The sequence below is a fragment of the Rattus norvegicus genome, chromosome 1 (assembly GCF_021556685.1).
Source record: "Rattus norvegicus strain SHRSP/BbbUtx chromosome 1, alternate assembly SHRSP_T2T, whole genome shotgun sequence".
Lineage (NCBI taxonomy): Eukaryota > Metazoa > Chordata > Mammalia > Rodentia > Muridae > Rattus > Rattus norvegicus.
The window spans coordinates 167,722,029-167,741,163 of record NC_141534.1 but is presented as its reverse complement, the minus strand read 5'-3'; the positions used below and the strand labels follow the sequence as shown (position 1 = coordinate 167,741,163).

Sequence of the window (19,135 nt, the reverse complement as noted above, 5' to 3'; positions counted from 1 at the left end):
ATATTTTTTACTATTACTCTTTGTAAGTGTATGGGTGTTTTGCTTGCATGTATGTTAAGTGAGACCCATGACAAAAAATAAGATAAAGAGCAACAGAAGGGCTGGAGAGATGGCTCAGCAGTTAAGAGCACCGACTGCTCTTCCAGAGGTCCTGAGTTCAATTCCCAGCAACCACATGGTGGCTCACAACCATCTGTAATGTGATCCGATGCCTTCTTCCAGTGTGTCTGAAGACAGCTACAGTGTAGTCATACATGAAATAAATAAATCTTTAAAAAAAAAAAAGAGCAACAGAAGAAGACTGTTGGTTTCCACATGCACATGCACACACACGCACGCACACACACACACACACACCTCTGTCTCTATCTTTGTCTCTCTCTCTCTCTCACACACACACTTTAAGTTAGGTGTGATGGCTCACAACACCTTATCTATAATATAATCTATAATGTAAAATAGGTAATTCCAGCACTAAAGAGGCAGAAGCAGGAGGATTTTAATGTTAAGGCTAACTTGGGCCATACAACCTGGTCAGGGGGATCCCCAGAGTTTTCAGATCAGCCAACCTAGCCAATTTGTGAACTACAGATTCAGTGACACCCTATCTCAAAAAAATAAGTGGAGAGTAATTGAAGAACGAACGAACGAACACACACACACACACACACACACACACACACACACACACACACACAAAACTGTGTTTTCCATAATTTATCTATGCTCACTATAAGCTGATCAGAAATAATGAATACAAGGATAGAGAAAAGAAGACTATGTGGGTGGAGTAAAGACTGGAGACAGGGATGCAAACATAAACTAGACGATTCTGAGATCCCTTTCCTGGTGGCCTTGGAGCTGTGGCACTAATTCTTAACCCTAGAGTAGCTGCCAAAATGGGCTATAGACAGTTTCATGTGTCTAACTAGTGTTAACATATCATCTTTCACATGTTTTCCTAACCTTGCTTGGAGCCTCAGCCTGTGCAAGCATCTGACCTCGAGTACTAGAGCAGATAGAAGCACTAACATCAATCAGAGCTTTAGAGAAGGACCTCAGGACAAAATGTCTACTGCAAAATCCAAGGCCGATTTCCAGACACTCATGGATCCCTGAAAAGGCTTCAGTTTTTGTAGTTTTATCACTCAGTCATTTATTCACTTAATCAACCTGAATTCATTGAGAGCTCAGTAGTTAACAACATGGAATCCCCATTTAAGTACTTGCTGGTTCTGTGACAGGGTTATGGTTCTCCCTTTTTCCTATGATTACACTTAAAACTTGGATCACAGAGCACAAGCACCAGGGAAGTCAGGGTAGGAGCTGATGCAGCAGCCGTGGTGGAGTACTGCTTACGGCTAGCTCAGCCTGCTTTCCTACGCTATTCAGGACCAGGTGGCACTGCCTATGGTGAGCTGGGCCCTCCCACATCAATTGTCAATCAAGAAAACTTACCACAGGCTTGCCCACAGGCCAGTCTGCCGGACTTTTTCTCAGTAGAGGTTTCCTCTTTTAAAAGTATTCTAGGGGTTGGGGATTTAGCTCAGTGGTAGAGCGCTTGCCTAGCAAGCGCAAGGCCCTGCGTTCGGTCCCCAGTTCCGAAAAAAAAGAAAAAGAAAAAAAAAGTATTCTAGTTTGTGTCAACCTGACATAAAATAGCCAGCATGTAGACATATGCCCATAAGGACTTTGTCCACGCTATGTGGTAATTATGTATCCTAACTGCAAACTTTCGCCACCAAGAGAACAGCCAAAAGGATTTCAACTGCCTAGAGCAGATTCCAGGGCATCTAAAGAGACAGATAAATAGACAAATAAATATGGTTATGCTAATGTAAATGAACTAAAACAGGCAAATTCACAGAAACAAAAAGTAGCCCAGAGTTACCAGAGGCTGGGTATAGGGAAGGATTTCCTAAGAGACACAGAATGTATTTAGGATGGTTTAAAAATAAAAAACAACAACAACCTTCTGGAAATAGTAAAGGTGGTCACACAACATGGTGAATGTGCTTAATGCCACTGAACCATACACTTGAAAATAGCTAAGATGGACTCAGAGACAGCTTAGTCAATAAAGTACTTGAGTTTGGTCACAAACTGACTTTAAAAAGAAAAGCTGGGTTTGATGGGATAAGCTTGTAATACCAGTGCTGGGAAAGTAGAGGCAGGCAGATTCTTAGGGGTTGGTGGCCAGCCAGAGTGGCCTACTTGGCAAGTTCCTAGAAGGTGAGAGACTCTCTCAAAACACAAGGTTGACAGCTCCTGAAACATGAAACCTAAGGATGGCCTCTAGCCTCTGCATATACACATGTAAGCATGAAGACTCTCTGACTTTGTCTCTCAAAATGAGTAAAATGGGAAATTTTGCACTGTGTATGCTTTCCCATGATGATTTTTTTTAAAGTATACTTATGCTAGGCATGGTAGTACATGCCTACAATTTTAGCATTTAGGCCACATAGCAAAACTGATTCTCAAAGGAAAAAAGGTTTCTGTGGGCTCTCTGCAAACACCAGGGTTGATAGAGTAACAATCCCCAGGAGGCAAAGACAACCAGTTAACATAACTTAGTAGCCAGTGTTGGATCAAACTTCTACAGCAGCAGTTCTCATCCTACAGATAGAGACCCCAAAGAGGTCGCATATCAGATATCCTGTATATCAGACATTACCATTCATGACGGTAGCAAAATTATGGTTATGAAGTACCAAAAAATAATTTTATAGTTGGGGTTTACCGCAACATGAAGAACTGTAATAAAGGGTTATAGCACTAGAAGAGTCAAGAGTCACTGCTCTGGAGTCTGACACTGGCAGTTTATTTTAGCCATGTTTAAGTACAGTGTAAGCTTTGGAAAGAAGTTTCCTGGTAACAATGATCACAATAAAGCTTAAAGCATCAAAACTCTTTTGCAAAGTAGGTGCCACCTCATCCCTAAGAATGGGTTCTGTAGCTTAAGGGCCTGGGGGAGGGTCTGGTGTTATCACAGAAGTCACCAAGCTACAAAGTATATGTGACGTCTCCCTAAGGATGGGTTCTATTGACTGAGAAGATGAAACTCCTAGAGAGAAAGAGTCTGGGAACTGTGGTTTGACTGGGCCCCATCGATAGCACAGATCACCAGGTTATTAACAACATCCACTCCCAGCTGTCTGGGCAGAAAGCAGGTATCCATTTCTTTCACTGAAGAGACAACCCTGCATGTTTAATAGTCTGGTTTTCCTAGTGTTTATCTTTATATTTTGCTTAAAGTGACTCTTACAAGCTGCAAGAACCTGGGAATGTTTCTTAGTTGAAACTAAATAACATGAGTAAGTAACTAAATAAATACATGAAAAATGGCAACAGCACTTACCTGAAAAATTGCAAATGGAGACAATGTTTATAAAATGCCTGGACACCTTCGTGATAGTTACTAATGGTAGTCATGACTGTAATAACTAATTGCAGAATGACTAACATAAACTAATGATGATGACATCCAAATGTTACTGCTTTTTATTGTGCTTATTTATTTTAAAAAGATTTCCTTTTTTATGTGTATGAATATTTTGCCTGCCTGTATGTATGTGTTTTGCCTGGTGTCCGGTGCCTCAAGGGTCTGAAAAAGCTGCAGGATCCCCTGAGAAAAGAGTTATATGGTTATGAGTTGCCGCATGGGTGCTGGAATACGAACCCAGGTCCTCTGTAAACACAGGGAGTGTACTTACTGCTGAGACAACTCTCCAACCCTACTGCATTCTAGTGTGTGTGTGTGTGTGTGTGTGTGTGTGTGTGTGTGTGTGTGTGTGCGCGTGTGTGTAAATATACATGTTGGCTCATATGTGCCATAGAGAATGTTCTGAGACATGCATGAATGCATGAGAAGTAGGAAAGGGACTATGGGGGCATGGAAGGACACAAACAAGAGAGAGTACAAAGAAGACTAAAAGGCCAACCGTGGTGGTATATTCCTTTAATCCTAGGTCTCAAGAGCCAAAGCCAGGCAGATGGGCCAATTAAGCCTATACAAAGTTAGATACCAGCCAGAGCTATACGGAGAGACCCTGTCTTAATTTAAAAAATAAAATAAATAATAATAAAGTAATAAAAAGAAATTGAAGACTCTGGTCACCAGAAGAGTTACAGAGGGCTATCAACTCCTTAAGGCCAATGGTCTCAGAATCTAGGCTGAGAGATACGAGATTAGCAGCTGCCAAGGACTAAAAGTCCTGATATCAGGGCTGGAACACCTACAGAGCTAAAATCCACATGAAGACTATAACACTAGAGGGTGCTAGCTGCTTCCTCCTGAATCCTGCTCCTGGTTGCAATTGAGGTGAGGAGCATTCCCTTGCCTGCTCAGGATTTCTATATCTCAGAAACACACACACACACACACACACACACACACACACACACACACACACACACACACACACAACCCCTCTGCATGCATGCATGCAGGAGAGAGAAAAGTCTACCAAGGTCAGTATTTTCTGGTTTGAAAGATAGGTTAGGGTGTTACAAATCATAGACTGCTAGAATAAAGGAGTTTTTAAGGGGAAATAAGGTAATACACTCAGTTTTAAACTAAGTCTGAGCAATGTATGAGACAATCATGGAGCTGTTTGAAAGACTAAACTAATCTGAAGCTCAATGAAGTGTCTACCACACTATAAACCAGTCTGTAGATAACAACTGTGCCTTCAGGCAACACCAACTTTGAATAGGTGAACAGAGAAAACCCAGAAAGGGAACTACAACTCAGAAACAGCAGAAGTAGAAGAAAAACAAATAAAAACAAACAAATTCTGAGTAGATTAAAGAAAAGCAAGGGAAGCATGCTTAAAGGAGGGGGAGGAAGAGGCTGGTGAGCTGGCTCAATCAGTAAAGACACTTGCCACCATGCCCGAAGACTAGTCACCAAGCCTGAGTTCAAGCCTGGGAAGGAGGAAACCAGTTCCTGCAAGTTATCCTCTGACACACACATGTATACTCTGATGTGTGTCCCACCATAACAAATACTCATTAAAAAGGGATGTTTTTAAAAAAGGGGGAAGGACGGGGGGAAGAGGACAGGGAGGAGAAGGCTAGGGAAATAGCTGGCAGAGTGCTTGTCCTGGGTTTGACCCTCAGTAATGCATAAATCAGGACACGTGCCTGTAATCCCAGGACTAGGGAAGTAGAGGCAAGCGGATCAGGATGAAGTTCAAAGTCAACCCTTGAAGCCTCAGCTACAGGAAGTATCCTACCTCCTCTTCCCCCAGGAAAAGAGGAAGAAAAAGGGGAGTAAGGGGGAACTAAGGGTATCAATTGACACAGAAGCATCAAATTAAGACGACGTTTAAAAATAGTCATTAGGCTTAACATAAGTAGAGTACCCATAACTACAGTAAAAACAGTTCATTCCATGAGGCTCTTCCTCAATGAAGTTGAGAAAGTTAAGTGAAGGGGGTCTTTCTGAACAGAGGACACAAGCTTCATCATCACAGGAGTGTTAGCAACTTCGGGGACTTGAATTTGTTTTCCTATTTCATCTGAGATGCTAATCACTGTGGTACCCAAGAAATCCACATATTCCATAGCAGTAAAAGCATTTACTTTGTAATGCTTTTAGGTCCTGCTATACAGTATGACCTTGAAGCTGATCCCCAGTTGTTCTCTTGGAAAATAAGAGCTCCGTTCTAAAGCTGTTTTAAAATTAAATGAGAAAACCTTGGGGGAAGTTCTATGTAAATGACAGAGCACCAAACAGGGGAAATGCCTACAAGTGCATGCTTTGCAAGTTTAAGTACCTGACTTTGGAACCCACATAAAAATCCAAGTATGACTATATGTTGTTATCCCAGCTCTGGGGAGGTGGAGACAGGAGGACTGACTCCTGGGATTTGCTGACCAGCCAGTCTGGATGAAAATCAGAGAGCTTGTCTCAAAAAATAAGGTAGTGAGCAGTTAAGGATGACCAATGCTGACACATACTCACATCACACACATATGAAGTACAGCGGTCAGATAGTCTTAAAAGCTCTACCAGGTAGTCAGACAGACACAGACACAGACAGACAGAAAGACAGGCAGAGAATTGAGCAGGGATCTGGTCACCAAAAAGACTACTTTTGAGTCATATTGACATATCAGATCATTTACTGTATCTGGAGGCTGACAGCTTTATTAATCATCAAGGTCTTCTAGCTCATAAACGGATACATCTTTTTTGCTTGTTTGAGACAGAATCACTATGTAGTCCTGGCTGACCTGTTAGTGAAAAAAAGGGAAGAGGAAGAGAGGAACTGGGAGTTAAGAGTGTCAGATTGTGGATTTTGTTTTGCTGGCCTTGAACCCCAATCCCGGTGCCTCTACCTCCAGAACATAGAGATTATAGGTTTGTGCTACCACACTCAACGGACGTATTTGTAACATTTGGACATACTGTTTGCTACGGTCTGACACCAGAAATTCACAGGGCACTGTAACTGGTTCCACGAAGCATAAGAGTGGGAAGTACCTAGGACAGAATATGGGGAAGGAAGATGAAACCTTAGTGATTACCTTGTGGAAGAGAGACAGTGAATAAATAGCCCAGAGCAGGATGCCCTAGGTATCAGGCCAGCTCCAACGCAGATCATTTCTACAGACCACTGACTTCCCCATCTTTTCATTCATATAGTGGTAAGGTAAAGGCTTCACACATTCTTTTTTTTTAATATTTTATTTATTTATTATATATGAGTACATTGTAGCTGTCTTCAGACACACCAGAAGAGGGCATCAGATCTCATTACAGATGGTTGTGAGCCACCATGTGGTTGCTGGGATTTGAACTCAGGACCTTAGGAAGAGCAGTTGGTGCTCTTAACCACTGAGCCATCTCTCCAGCCCAGCTTCACACATTCTTAAATCTTGCAATTATTTCCTAAATGGGTTTGGGACCCACATAGCAAGTGGATATTGGCCGAGCTACATTTACTATTCTTTGCCCCCTTGTGAAGAAAAATTCTATCTTAGAGTTTTTATTGCTGTAAAAGGACAACATTTAATAAGGGCTGAGGTTCAGTTCATTATTATCGTGGCGGGAAACACGGTAGCATCGAGGCAGGCATGGCTCTGGAGGAGCTGAGAATCCTGTATCTTGTTCTGAATGCAAACAGGAGACTACTGTCTTCCACGCAGCTAGGAGGAGGGTCTCAAAGCCCACCCCAACAGTGACACATTTCTCCAACAAGGCCACATCTACTCCAACGAGGCCATAACTCCTAACAGTGCCACTCTCTGGGCCAAGCATATTCAAACCACCACAACTTCCAAACCTTTGTGTTTTTCTTGTAGAATATATATTGAAGCACAAAAGTGTAATAGCTTATCAGATGTCATTACAGAATGGATTTGGTTTGGCTTTTCTCTTGCAGCACTGGAGACCAAAAGCAAAGCCACGCGCATGCCAGGAAAGCCTTCTACCTATTGAGCTAAACTTCCGGTTTGCACAGTTTTAAATCTCCCATCTCTGCATTCCAATCTCTTTTCTCCAAAAGGCATATTCATTGCTGTGCTTTACAATAACTATTTAGCTAGGGACTGTACTAGAGGCTTTTATAGACCCATGAACCAACCACTGGTTTACGCCATTACCTCATCTTATAGTTGAGAAAACTATAATTCAGAAAGGTTAAAATAACTCTATCAATGTGCTACCGCCTATCAGTAGTAGAGCCTAGATTCTGGAAGTTTCAAATATCAAAACAGAGTTGTTATATCAAACTCCAACAAAATGGAGCCCAGAGGCAACAAGGAAGGAGTCTGGATGAACCTATGTCTGTAGTAGGGTATATCATGAGAAATTCCTGCATATATGCCTGTCACAGAATTTACTGCAAAAAGTACTTCTAGAGTGCACTATTTCAAATAAGCCAGTTGAACAGGAACTTAATCTAGCAACACCTCTCTCATCAATAAGCCACATCATCCTCTGTTAACAGGTCCCTAGAACCAGTGGTCTTTGTTTCAAGATCGTTTATGTGAAGCTTTTCTTTTTCTTAAAAAATTTCTCCTCTGCCACAACCTCCCTAAATGTGCCTATGATCCACTACAGCATATGTAACCTGAATAGAAAGCCATAAACATACTAGCCTGAATAAAAATTCTTTGGCATCTAGAAAGATGGCTCAGTGGGTAAAGGGTTTGCTGTGCAGTATAACTGCCTGGGTCTGGCTCCCTGTTACCCATGTGTGGTGGGCTGAGTGAGAATGTTCCCACAGGCTCGTGTATGTGACAGTTGATAGAACTGTTTGGAAAGGATTAGGAGGTATAGTTTTATTGGAGGATTGGACTTCCTAGAAGGTGGGAACTTACTGTCACTGGGGGTAAGCCTTGGGGTTTCAAAAGCCCAAGCCATTCCGAGTTAGTTCTCTTTGCCTCATGATTGTATCTTAAGATGTGAACTCCCAGCCTCTGTTCCAGCACCATGCCTGCCTGCCACCATGCTCCTTACCGTAACTCAAGGTTCAACTCTAACCTTCTGAAATTGTGAGCCCCAAATGCAACAATTTTTTAATAAGTTGCTTTGGTCACAGTGTTTTATCACAGCAATAGGAAAGTAACTAAGATACCACATAAAGGCTGGCACAGACTGGGTCTCTGTAATCCTAGCACTCTTAGACTAAGATGGGACACAGACAGGAGAACCCTGGAGCTTACAAGTAAGCAATCTGTCATACACAGTGCAGTAGCAAGCAACAGAGAGAACCTGCTTCAAAGAAAGTGGAAGGCAAGGGCTGGCGACACCTGACATTGTCCTCTGACCTCCATACATATACTGTGGCCTGTAAGCACTGGTGAGCACAAAAATAAATAAATTAAAAATTAGGTCTGAAGAGATGTTAATAGAGCAGTCAAGAGTGTTGCTATTCTTACAGAATACTAGAGTTTTATTCCTAGTAGCCATGTTAAGTGGCTCATAACTACTTTTAACTCCAGCTCCAGAGGATCCAGTATCCTCTGATCTTACTTCAGCACCTGCACACATATAGCATACACACAAAGAAACACATAAATATACAGATAAACAAAAATAAATCCTTTGAAAGAGTAAAAGCCAGTCCTTTGCTTGGCGCTTCCTCTCTCTATTCTCATCTCATGTTGACACTCTAGATCCCTTTTCTGCTCAGAACACACACCAGACCTCTGGGTGACACTCAGATGCTTATACCGTCAGAATATTTTAGGAGAAGAAGAAAAGGGGCCCGGGAGATGGCTCAGTGCTTAAGAGCACTTACTGCTCGTGCAGAAGACCAGGGTTCAGTTCCCAGCACCCACATGACAGCTTACAGCCACTGTAACCCAAGTTCTAGGGTTTCTAATGCCAGAAGAGAGACTCCGAGGGCAGTAGCACACACGCAGCACACAACACACATGGAGGCAAAACATTCATGCTCATAAAATATAAAAATACACCTGTCTTAAAGGAAAGGGAAGTATATATACATCTTAACTACATTCCAAAATTGTACCAACACACCTTTTCCCAAAGCTTCTGGGAAAAGAAGTCCTATCACAACCACTGCTAAAGTGAACGTAGGAGAAAGGTGTTCAGGTTTGCTGCACTATCTGTTGTAGGCAGCTCGGGCTGCCAAAGTAAAAAATGCTGTAAGTTAGGGAGCTTCAAAGCGTACATTTACTTCTCAGATCTGGAGGCTAACAGCCCAGGTCAGGATGCCACAGTGAGCTCTGGAGAGGGTTCCTTCTGGCTTGCACGGCTATCTTCTTGCTGTGCCCCACAGAGCAGACCGAACTCTGGAATCTATTCTCACATGAACACTAACTCCCCTGTGAAGGCCCCACCCCTATGACCTAATTTAACCTCCAAAGCCTCCATCTCCTATCACTAGCATCCTATTGGAAGTTAGGCCTTCGACATACGCATTTTTGGAGGAACACAAATATTTAACCCACAACACAATCTACAGGTAAACAACTCAAAGTATATGGCATACTGTATTCTCCAGTCACTTTCTTAAGAGGGTCAACTATATAGCAAGAACAAAGTCTCCAAGAATTTCTCTGAAAATGCTGTGCTCAGTGTTAAGCACACAGCAGAGGCCTTTTCAGAAAGACAGAGAGAAAAAGGGAAAATGTTGTCAATTGACTAGAAGACAACTGTTCACCAGAACACAGCATATCCTAGAGTTGTACAGTATTTCCAATCTTAAACTTCATTTCCCTTTTAACTCTCCACCTCTGAAATAGGTAACACCACAAGGGCTTGACTTCCTCTAATTTTGAGCTTGCTTGTGTTGTGACAGGGTGTTCTCTGTAGCCCTGGCTGTCCTGGAGCTCACCATGTAGATCAGGCTGTACTCACAGAGATCCACCTGCCTCTGACTTCTTCCACTTTTGCACCCATGAACCTCCAACCCTCATCACTTGAACTACAGGTCACTAACCATCTCTAGAGTCTCAGAGAAAAGGTCTCTTACTGGGAAAAGAAAAAAGACAACCTCTCCTTTAGCATATTGTGTTGACTGGGTCTTTATTAGCGTTATCTGAGAAGCGCTGATTTTGTGCAATGTGTATTCAGATGCTGATTTCTATGCCCAGACATCTGGTTGTAGTCCAGACAATGGCATGTTCATGCATCTCTGGTCTCAATGTTATGTAAAAATTATTTTCCATAACCTCTGTTTGGTTTGGTTTATACAGTGCTGATTCAGCCACTAGCTGAGCAAGAGAAGAGAATAGGGCAGAACTTCTGATCCCAATCAGGGGGTCCAGGAGACAGAGAGAGAGAGAGAGGTGGGGGGAGGGAGAGAGAGAGAGAGAGGAGAGAGAGAGAGAGAAAGAGAGAGAGAGAGAGAGAGAGAGAGAGAGAGAGAGAGGAAGAGGTGTAGATGGACCAAGAGGATTCACCATGAGGTTGAGATCAGAGAGCAGCCATGAGGACACACATGGACTAGACGGAGCCAGGGCAAGACCAGATGGGAAGTAACAGGGCATTTTTCTGGGTAGCAGCAGTCCAGCCATGTTAGAATAGCTAAGCATAGTGCCAAAGCTTGTTAATAAAAATACCAAGTCTCTGTGTCATTTAAGAGCAGGTTAAGAAATGCCCTGCAGTTATTTGGGAGTAAAGTGGGTGTCAGAAACCCCCAAGAATTGCTATTACAGAGAAGAGGGAAATACAACTAAAAAAATGTCTCCCCAAATTGGCCTGTAGGTGAGCTTGTGGGACATTTTTCTTAATTAGTGAAGGCTTAGCCCACTGTGGGCAGTGCTAACTCTCTTCCCCCAAATGGGGTATCCTGTGTTGTGTGAGAAAGCAGGCTGGGCAAGCCATAGGAAACAAGCCAATAAGCAGCAGCCCTCCATGGCTTCTGCTTTGGTTCCTGCCTCATATTCCTGCCCCGATGTCTCTCAGTGATAGATTATGACCTGAGAGTTTAAACCCTTTTCTCCCCGCAAGTTGTCCTTGGTCACGATGCTTTAACACAGGTTCAGCTTTATCATGAGCTTTGTCACTTATCTTTAGCTGCTGTGAAAGCAGTACATCTTTAAGACAGGCCAACTTGCTTATTACATGTGATGGTTTGTACATGCTCAGCCGGCCCAGGGAGTGGCACTACTGGGAGGTGTGGCCTTGTTGGAGTAGGTGTGGACTTTAAGACTCCCATCCTAGATGCCTGGAAGTGAGTATTCTGCTAGCAGCCTTCAGATGAAGATGTGGGACTCTCAGCTCCTCCTGCACCATGCCTGCCTGGAGGCTGCCGTGCTCCCACCTTGATGATAATGGACTGAACCTCTGAACCTGTAAACCGGCCCCAGTTAAATGTTGTCCTTATTAGAGTTGTCTTGGTCATGGTGTCTGTTCATAGCAGTAAAATCCTTACTAAGACATTATACATACTATAAACTCATACAATTTGAGTTCAAGTCTTTCTGTACCCTTTAGAAGCTATAATTACCAGTCAAATCACATGGCCCGAGTTAAACTATCACAATTTTTTATCTGCAAAGAAGAGTATTATGAAACTTAATGTTAATAGTAAATAATTTATGTATTACCTAGCATGTACTTGCCAAATGGCAATTAAAATCTTTTTGGCATAGTCATTACTATCATTAGTAATAAATATTTAATGTACTATATTTAGAACTCATCTTACTTCAATCCTCCATTTCCAGCCATATACAAGAAAACTTGAAAATCTGCTTCCCGTACAAACTCTACAGAAGCTAGATACAGCATGACAAACATCTTATTCTTAGACAAAGGGGATACTTAAGAAAGAAAAGGAGGGGCTGGGGATTCAGCTCAGTGGTAGAGCGCTTACCTAGGAAGCACAAGGCCCTGGGTTCGGTCCCCAGCTCCGAAAAAAAAAAAAAAAGAACCAAAAAAAAAAAGAAAAGAAAAGAAAGAAAAGGAAATCCTTGGGAATCAAAAAAAATAAATAAATAAAAATGAAGAAGGGGGCTGGAGAGATGGCTCAGTGGTTAAGAGCACTGACTGTTTTTCCAGAGGTCCTGAGTTCAAACCTCAGCAACCACATGGTGGCGCATAACCATGTGTAATGAGATCTGATGCCCTCTTCTATTATGTCTGAAGACAGCTACAGTGTACTTATATATAATAAATAAATAAATCTTTTTAAAAAATGAAGAAGGGAAGAAAAACAAACAGGAAGTCTAAATAATGAGCTGATGTTAGGCTGCTCTGGTAAGGTATGTGGTCCTGTCCATCAAAGAAACTGATTTTTGTGAGGTAGTAGTGGTACACACTTTTAATCCCAGCACTCAACAGGCAGGGGCAAGTGGATTGTGGGCAAGTAGACCATGCCACCAGCCAGAAGACTTGGTAAGGTTTAAGCAGTTAAAAAAACCTGGCAATTCTCATAAATGAGAACAGAAGACTGGAACCAGCTCCCGGTCAGGCTCTTCCGATCCTGGAACACTTAACCATGACAGCCCACTGAGGGGACCATGAGAAATGTTAAAGTAGCATAAAAACCTAGAGTTCATGCTAATGAGTATCTAGATAGGCCCCAAGTGTTTAGCCAATAAGCTTCCCTTCCTGGGCATCCCATTGATACTGGGTGGGAGAGGGGGATAAAGAGAGTAAAGAGCGCCTACATCTCCTAGAGAAGGCCTCTCTTCCAGTCCCTCTATACTTTGGCACTCAGTAGGAGCCAAACTGGATTCCATTCTGTCCTGGGCTCAGCCATCCCCTTCCTGCCTGGGGCATAGGGGAAGCTCAGACTCTAGGACAAACACACACACACACACACACACACACACACACACACACACACACACACACACACGTATGTTCCCAAACCCCTCGGTCCCCAGCAGCATCTGGGTACACAGGAGGCTGAGAACCACAGTATCCATTGTCCCAGCCCCTGCTGTTTCTTATGCAGGGAAACGGGCTGGGACCCCATCCCAGATTGCATTCTGTCTTCCCTGAGTGACAGGCTGGCAGCGCTCAGCATCCCAGCAGCAAGGCTCAGCCCACAGTGGACCTCTGAGTTCAAGGCCAGCCTGCCCTACAGAGAGAGCTTCAAGAAAGACAGCCAGGATGACACAGAAAAACCCTATCTGGAAAAACCTAAGCGAACAGACTAACAAATAAATAATAAAAGAACTGCTCTTTATAGTCACTAAGGTTAGGAAGTAAGGATTGTGAAGAGTCTAGCAGGCCTGAGCATGGAAAACAGGGGAAAGACCAGTTCTGCTCCTTACCTTTCCCTCTCCTCCTTGCTAAAAACCATCAGAATGCATCCCTAAAGCTAGTCCCCGAAGTCTATTTCCTTATTTGGCCATTCCTTCCTCCTAAGGCTGACTACAAAGGTCCTGCTATCAAGGTATTGAAATCCAGCAATCAAAGTCCCCCTTTGGCTTCCCTAATTAACCTGTCCAACTAAAATTAAACATCTCCCCCTAACATGGGGTTCCTAACACGGGATTCCTCTTTCCCCTTTTAAACTGCCATATGCCTATAGCCCATGTCTGTCTCCTCCCTATCTAGAGGCAGTCCTTTGTTCCTCTGGGGTAATTATCCACCCCCACTCCCCACCCCCACTCCTTTGTCCCTTTTCTCCCTTCTCCTTTATCTCCTATCCCTTGTCTTTGTCCCTCTGAGACAAATAAATTTCCTTTGTGCTAAGAACTTGGTTTTGGTGTCTGGCCCTCAAGAGGGTTGAAGCCCAAATTTCTCTTTACAGAGTCGAGACACACTCTGGCATGGTGACACCTATTTTTAATCCCAGTACTTGGAGGTAGAAGTGGAATTCAGAGTTCAAAGTTAACCTTGGGCTACATTGTCAGCCTAGGTAAAGAATAAAACAAAAAGTACAATGATCTAACAGGAAAATGAAGGCAGGCAGGGTTGGCGCACACCTTTACCGCCAGCACTTGGGAGGCAGAGACAAGTGGGATCTCTGTGAATTTGAGGCCAACCTGGTTTACAGAGAGTTCCAGGACAGCCAGGGCTACACAGTAAAATCCTGTCTCAAAAACACCAACAAAAACCAAAGCACAGGAAAATGACTTTAAAAAGAAAAGTTGATGTTTTTGAAAGTTTAGTCTAGGTAAAATGTATATGGCTGACTGTGTATGGTGTGTGTTATTTAAACTACCTGCAGAGTTCTAAACTCTCCAGCAGAGAAATTACAATTCCAGGATAGTAATATCCTAATAAGTAGACACACAAAAATTCTTCTCTCCCTGTAGAGTATAAATTATATAATTCAATTTTCAGAATCATCCTATTAAATATCTATAGTGTTATCTCAGTTTACAAAACAAATTCAGTTTAGGGAAGTTAAGCAATTGTCTAAAGCCATCCAGGTATTCACTGACAGAGCTTAAATTTTAAGTTGGCTGTACGTTTAATCAAAATGCACTGTGGAATTCTACCATGAGCCCAGCAAAGACAAAGTTTGTTCCCTTTTCCAAAGTAACATATTGCCTGATCTTTTTAGTGCAAATCAACAAGTGTAACTTTCCCTTCCTTCTCAAGCTTAGCTATTTCTAAGAAGAAGTTAGCCAGAAAGGCAGCATGCCAAACCAGCTTATTTGCCTCTGGCAAAGAGCTTACTTTACTGGGAACACCCTGAACTGGGAAGGGAAAAAGCAATAAGCTCCCTGAGCTAGGTCTGTCCCATGTGTCTTGGCTACTGGAAATAATTTTATTAAAATAACACATAACAGAGCTGAAACAAAATATTTTACTCTGCAGATTAAGAAGAGCAAGAGAGGTTGGGGATTTAGCTCAGTGGTAGAGCGCTTGCCTAGCAAGCGCAAGGCCCTGGGTTTGGTCCCCAGCTCCAAAAAACAAAACAAAACAAAACAAAAACAAAAACAAGAAGAGCAAGAGAGTTGTAATAAACACAACAGGTGAGGCTGAAAGTTAGAGATTACTGCCACGACCCTATCAAACCGAACTTCCAGTATAATTCAGAGTATTCTTTGGATGTATATTATCGAGACCTGTTTTATTAACTTAAAAGCATAAACGGCTAAGGCTGAGTGTGTAGCTCAGGGTAAATATTCGTCTAGTATATGTAAGGCTTTGGGTTTAATCCTTACCACAACAAAAAACAATGGAGAGATAGCCAAAGCTGACTTAACTGGGCATGGGGGTGCATACATTTCATCAGAAGCAGGAGGAATCTCTGAATTCAAGGCCATCCTGGTCTACATAGAGAGTTCCAGAACAGACAGGGAGCTATACCGTGAGATCTTTAAAATTACAAACAACAAAAACAAAACCCTGCTGGGTGTGGCACTTTTAATTATAGCACTAGGGACACGGAAGCAGGCAAATCTCTGAGTTTGACAACAATCTCGACAGCCAGAGATATGCAGAGAGACCGTGTTCCAAAAGAAGAGGAGGAAGGAAGTAGAGGAGGAGGAGGACGAAGAGGAAAAGGAAGAAAAGAAAAAAAAAGGGAAGGGAAGGGAGTCAACTTCAGACAACAGGCTCTCTGCTCTTTGAGATATCTTTAGTCATATAAGGAAGAATTTAAACAGAGCTGACATAGTTCACAGCCTCCATTCTGCCAGTGGCTCTGTGCTAGAACTAAGTTCTCCCATTCTTCCAATTCCAATCCCACTACCAAAATTTTCAGCTACTTTCCCTCTTCAACACTTCTTTTTTTTTTTTAAGATTTATTTATTTATTATATATGAGTACACTGTAGCTGTTCAGACACATCAGAAGAGGGCATCAGATCTCATTACAGATGGTTGTGAGCCACCATGTGGTTGCTGGGATTTGAACTCAGGATCTTTGGAAGAGCAGTCAGTGCTCTTAACCACTGAGCCATCTCTCCAGCCCAGCCCTCAACACTTCTTTTCTGTGATCAAGAACTGGTTATATAATCGGTGTGTGTGTGTGTGTGTGTGTGTGTGTGTGTGTGTGTGTGTGTGTGTGTGTGTGAACCCAGCACTTTTTCACGTTAGGTCTGAGTCTACCAGTGAGCCATGGCTTCCGAACCTGACCATGCCTTGTAACAATGTGTTTATTCATATATCACCTTATCTTGATTCCTAGTCAATATTTTGAAGGCTTGTGATGTGTAAATACAAGTTAGATACCTTCAGACACATTTTCCATTCAGTTCCAGTGCTGCACATCCTGCCTGCCTTTACTTATTATAACTGAGAGCAACTATTATCAGGCTCTTACTTTATGTCAGGTATTATATGCTGGCCTCAAACTCATGGAAATCCTCCTCACAGTCTCAGTCTCACAAGTGCCAGAATTGTAGGTGCGAGCTACCATGCTTGGTTTAAAAATTGATTTCTTGAGGAATAACATTCCAAACACAACATATATAAAACATAAGAAAAAAAACACTATATTGTAAGAGTTTAAAACATCAGTCTTCAGAATCAACTGACTTGCGTTCAATTAATTAATTTAGACTCTGCAGTGTCCACTATGACTATAATGTTGTCATCTGTGAAATGGTGGTAATAAGCTACATTGCATGGAATTTACTTTAGAATGAAAGTGTGGGCCCAGAGAGATGCTTCAGCCGTTAAAGGCACTTGTCACAAAGCTTGGTAACCTGAGTTTTATTTCCCAGAACCCATATGGTAGGAGAGAACTAACTACAGGAAGTTGTCCTCTTTGAGACATACACCATGGTGGTACATGTGAGACACACACACACACACTGTAAAGTCCATTTTTAAATAAACAAACAAACAAATAAATGTGGAATGAAATACTTAAGGTGCCTACCACAGGCCAGGACCATGACAAGTACTCAGTAAGTGTTAACTTCTCTCCAGCCCACTGTTAATAACTCAATAATCAATTCTTTAGCCAAGAAAGTCACTTCTACTGGTAGGCATGTTGGCACATGCTGTTAATCTCAGCATTTAGGAAGCAGAGACTAGTAGATCTCTGTGAGTTCCAGGCCAACTTGGTCTATACGGTGAGTTCCAGATAGACAGAGCTACACAGTGAGACCCTGTCTGTCACTCCCTCCTCCATCATTACTGGACCTTAGATCCATCTTTCACAGCCTCTCAAGCTTTGCTAGGGCTTTTGGAGCCCTGTAGTAAGTTATAAAGTCACTCAGCAAATTAGATCCGTTCATGGCAGAGGGGTGAGAACAGGTAGTAGGAGTAAAAACGATTAAAATTCACTAAGTAAATATAAAAGTATATCAAAGAGCAATTGAAAAGCAATGATAATTCACTCTTATAGCACTCACCAGTGTAGGCCATGTTCTTGGGGTTGCCGTAAGGAGCCCCAGGTTGCACGGGGCTGTAAACGGGGTTCATTGTGGAAGACTGAGGATCCTACAGAAAGACAAAGACAACAGCACTGATTATTAATTGCTCATTCCCTGTGGCATTATCTTCTAATCTCTTCTAAAGTCTTCAGTTATGCTCGAAGGGAAGCGTCATAGTATAGGAACAAAAGGATTAAATAGAGTACAATCCTTTCCCCAGTTGGCAGATGCAGAATGAAAGAACAGAGAAGTGACAGAACTTGTCTAATGCCAACTCAGCCATTTTAGGCTCAGTTTAATACTATTACCAGTATTCTACAGAGGGTTCTGACATTAATGTGGCACTGGCCAAGTCACTTTTCCTCTTCGGACTTCGATGTCATAATGCTAATGGATTAGCTGACCTCTAAGGTCCTTTCTATTTCTAATGATGTTAACTCACAGTTGGAAACTGACAAGCTGCTACAGTTTATCAGGAAAGCCTGGGTGTCTGGTGGTCAGCACCTAGCCTGCTGGAAGGGAGAAAGCAAGTGTCCTGTGCACCTCTTATGCCTGCAGAAGATAAGATAAATGCTACTAACAGCTGTAAAGAAAAAGGGGAGGAATTTTTATTAAATTTATTTGTGAGCTCATGCATGCATACACGTGCAGTGCCATGTGCAGGTCGGGGGACAACTTGCAGAAGTTGAGTCTCTTCTTCCATTGTGTGGGTCCCAGGGATAAAACTTGGTTGTCAGACTTAGCAGCAAGCATCTCTAGCTACCGAGCCATCTTGATGCTCCCCAAAGGGGGAATTTGATGCTACTGAATATCTTAAGCAAAAAGGAAAACAGCAAAGACGTTTCACCAAATTTATTCAAGGGAAAGAAATAGACTTGGAAATTTGTGTGCAATAACTATCACCTACACGAGTGCTCTGCTAATTATCCTAACGGACATTCTCCATTCTGATTAATGGAAAATCTGCCATTAAGCTCTATTACCCAGACAATTTGTCCCATCTTGTTTGGAGAGCCATATCTTATACATAAGCCGACACATGTTTGAGTACGTGTCTCCAGATATATTACTTACACTCCATAAAGTCAAACAATTCTCTCCTAACTAGGTTTACATGATAGATGGGCAATTTTTTAGGTCATTAACTTTTGTTGCACCCCGGGATAGGGAAACAAGTTAAATGCTGAAGGCAGGCAGTGAACATCTGGCTTGATGACAATGGCTCTGTGATTAATTATGTCTGTTCAGGGTTCTGGAATGAAAGGTGGAGAATTGATGGGTTCCCAAGGACAGGATGCTGGGACTCTCAGAATAGGCAAACAGAAAATGCCACTGTTCATCTCAGAATCTAGAACTTCCATAAGTCTGCCCAATGCGAAGCCCTGGCAAACAAGGCTAGGATTAATGGGGTC

The 19,135-nt window shown here is 42.4% G+C and overlaps 1 protein-coding gene across 12 annotated transcripts in view; it reads right to left on the bottom strand.

The window, feature by feature from the left end:
- Fam168a (family with sequence similarity 168, member A) overlaps positions 1 to 19,135 on the bottom strand; it is a 139,267-nt gene that overhangs the window by 36,696 nt on the left and 83,436 nt on the right. For all 12 annotated transcript variants that reach the window (NM_001108494.1, XM_087570598.1, XM_087570609.1 and 9 more), the window contains 1 exon segment: positions 17,703 to 17,790. In NM_001108494.1, coding sequence (NP_001101964.1) covers positions 17,703 to 17,772 — 70 coding nt within the window. In that variant the 5' untranslated portion in view covers positions 17,773 to 17,790.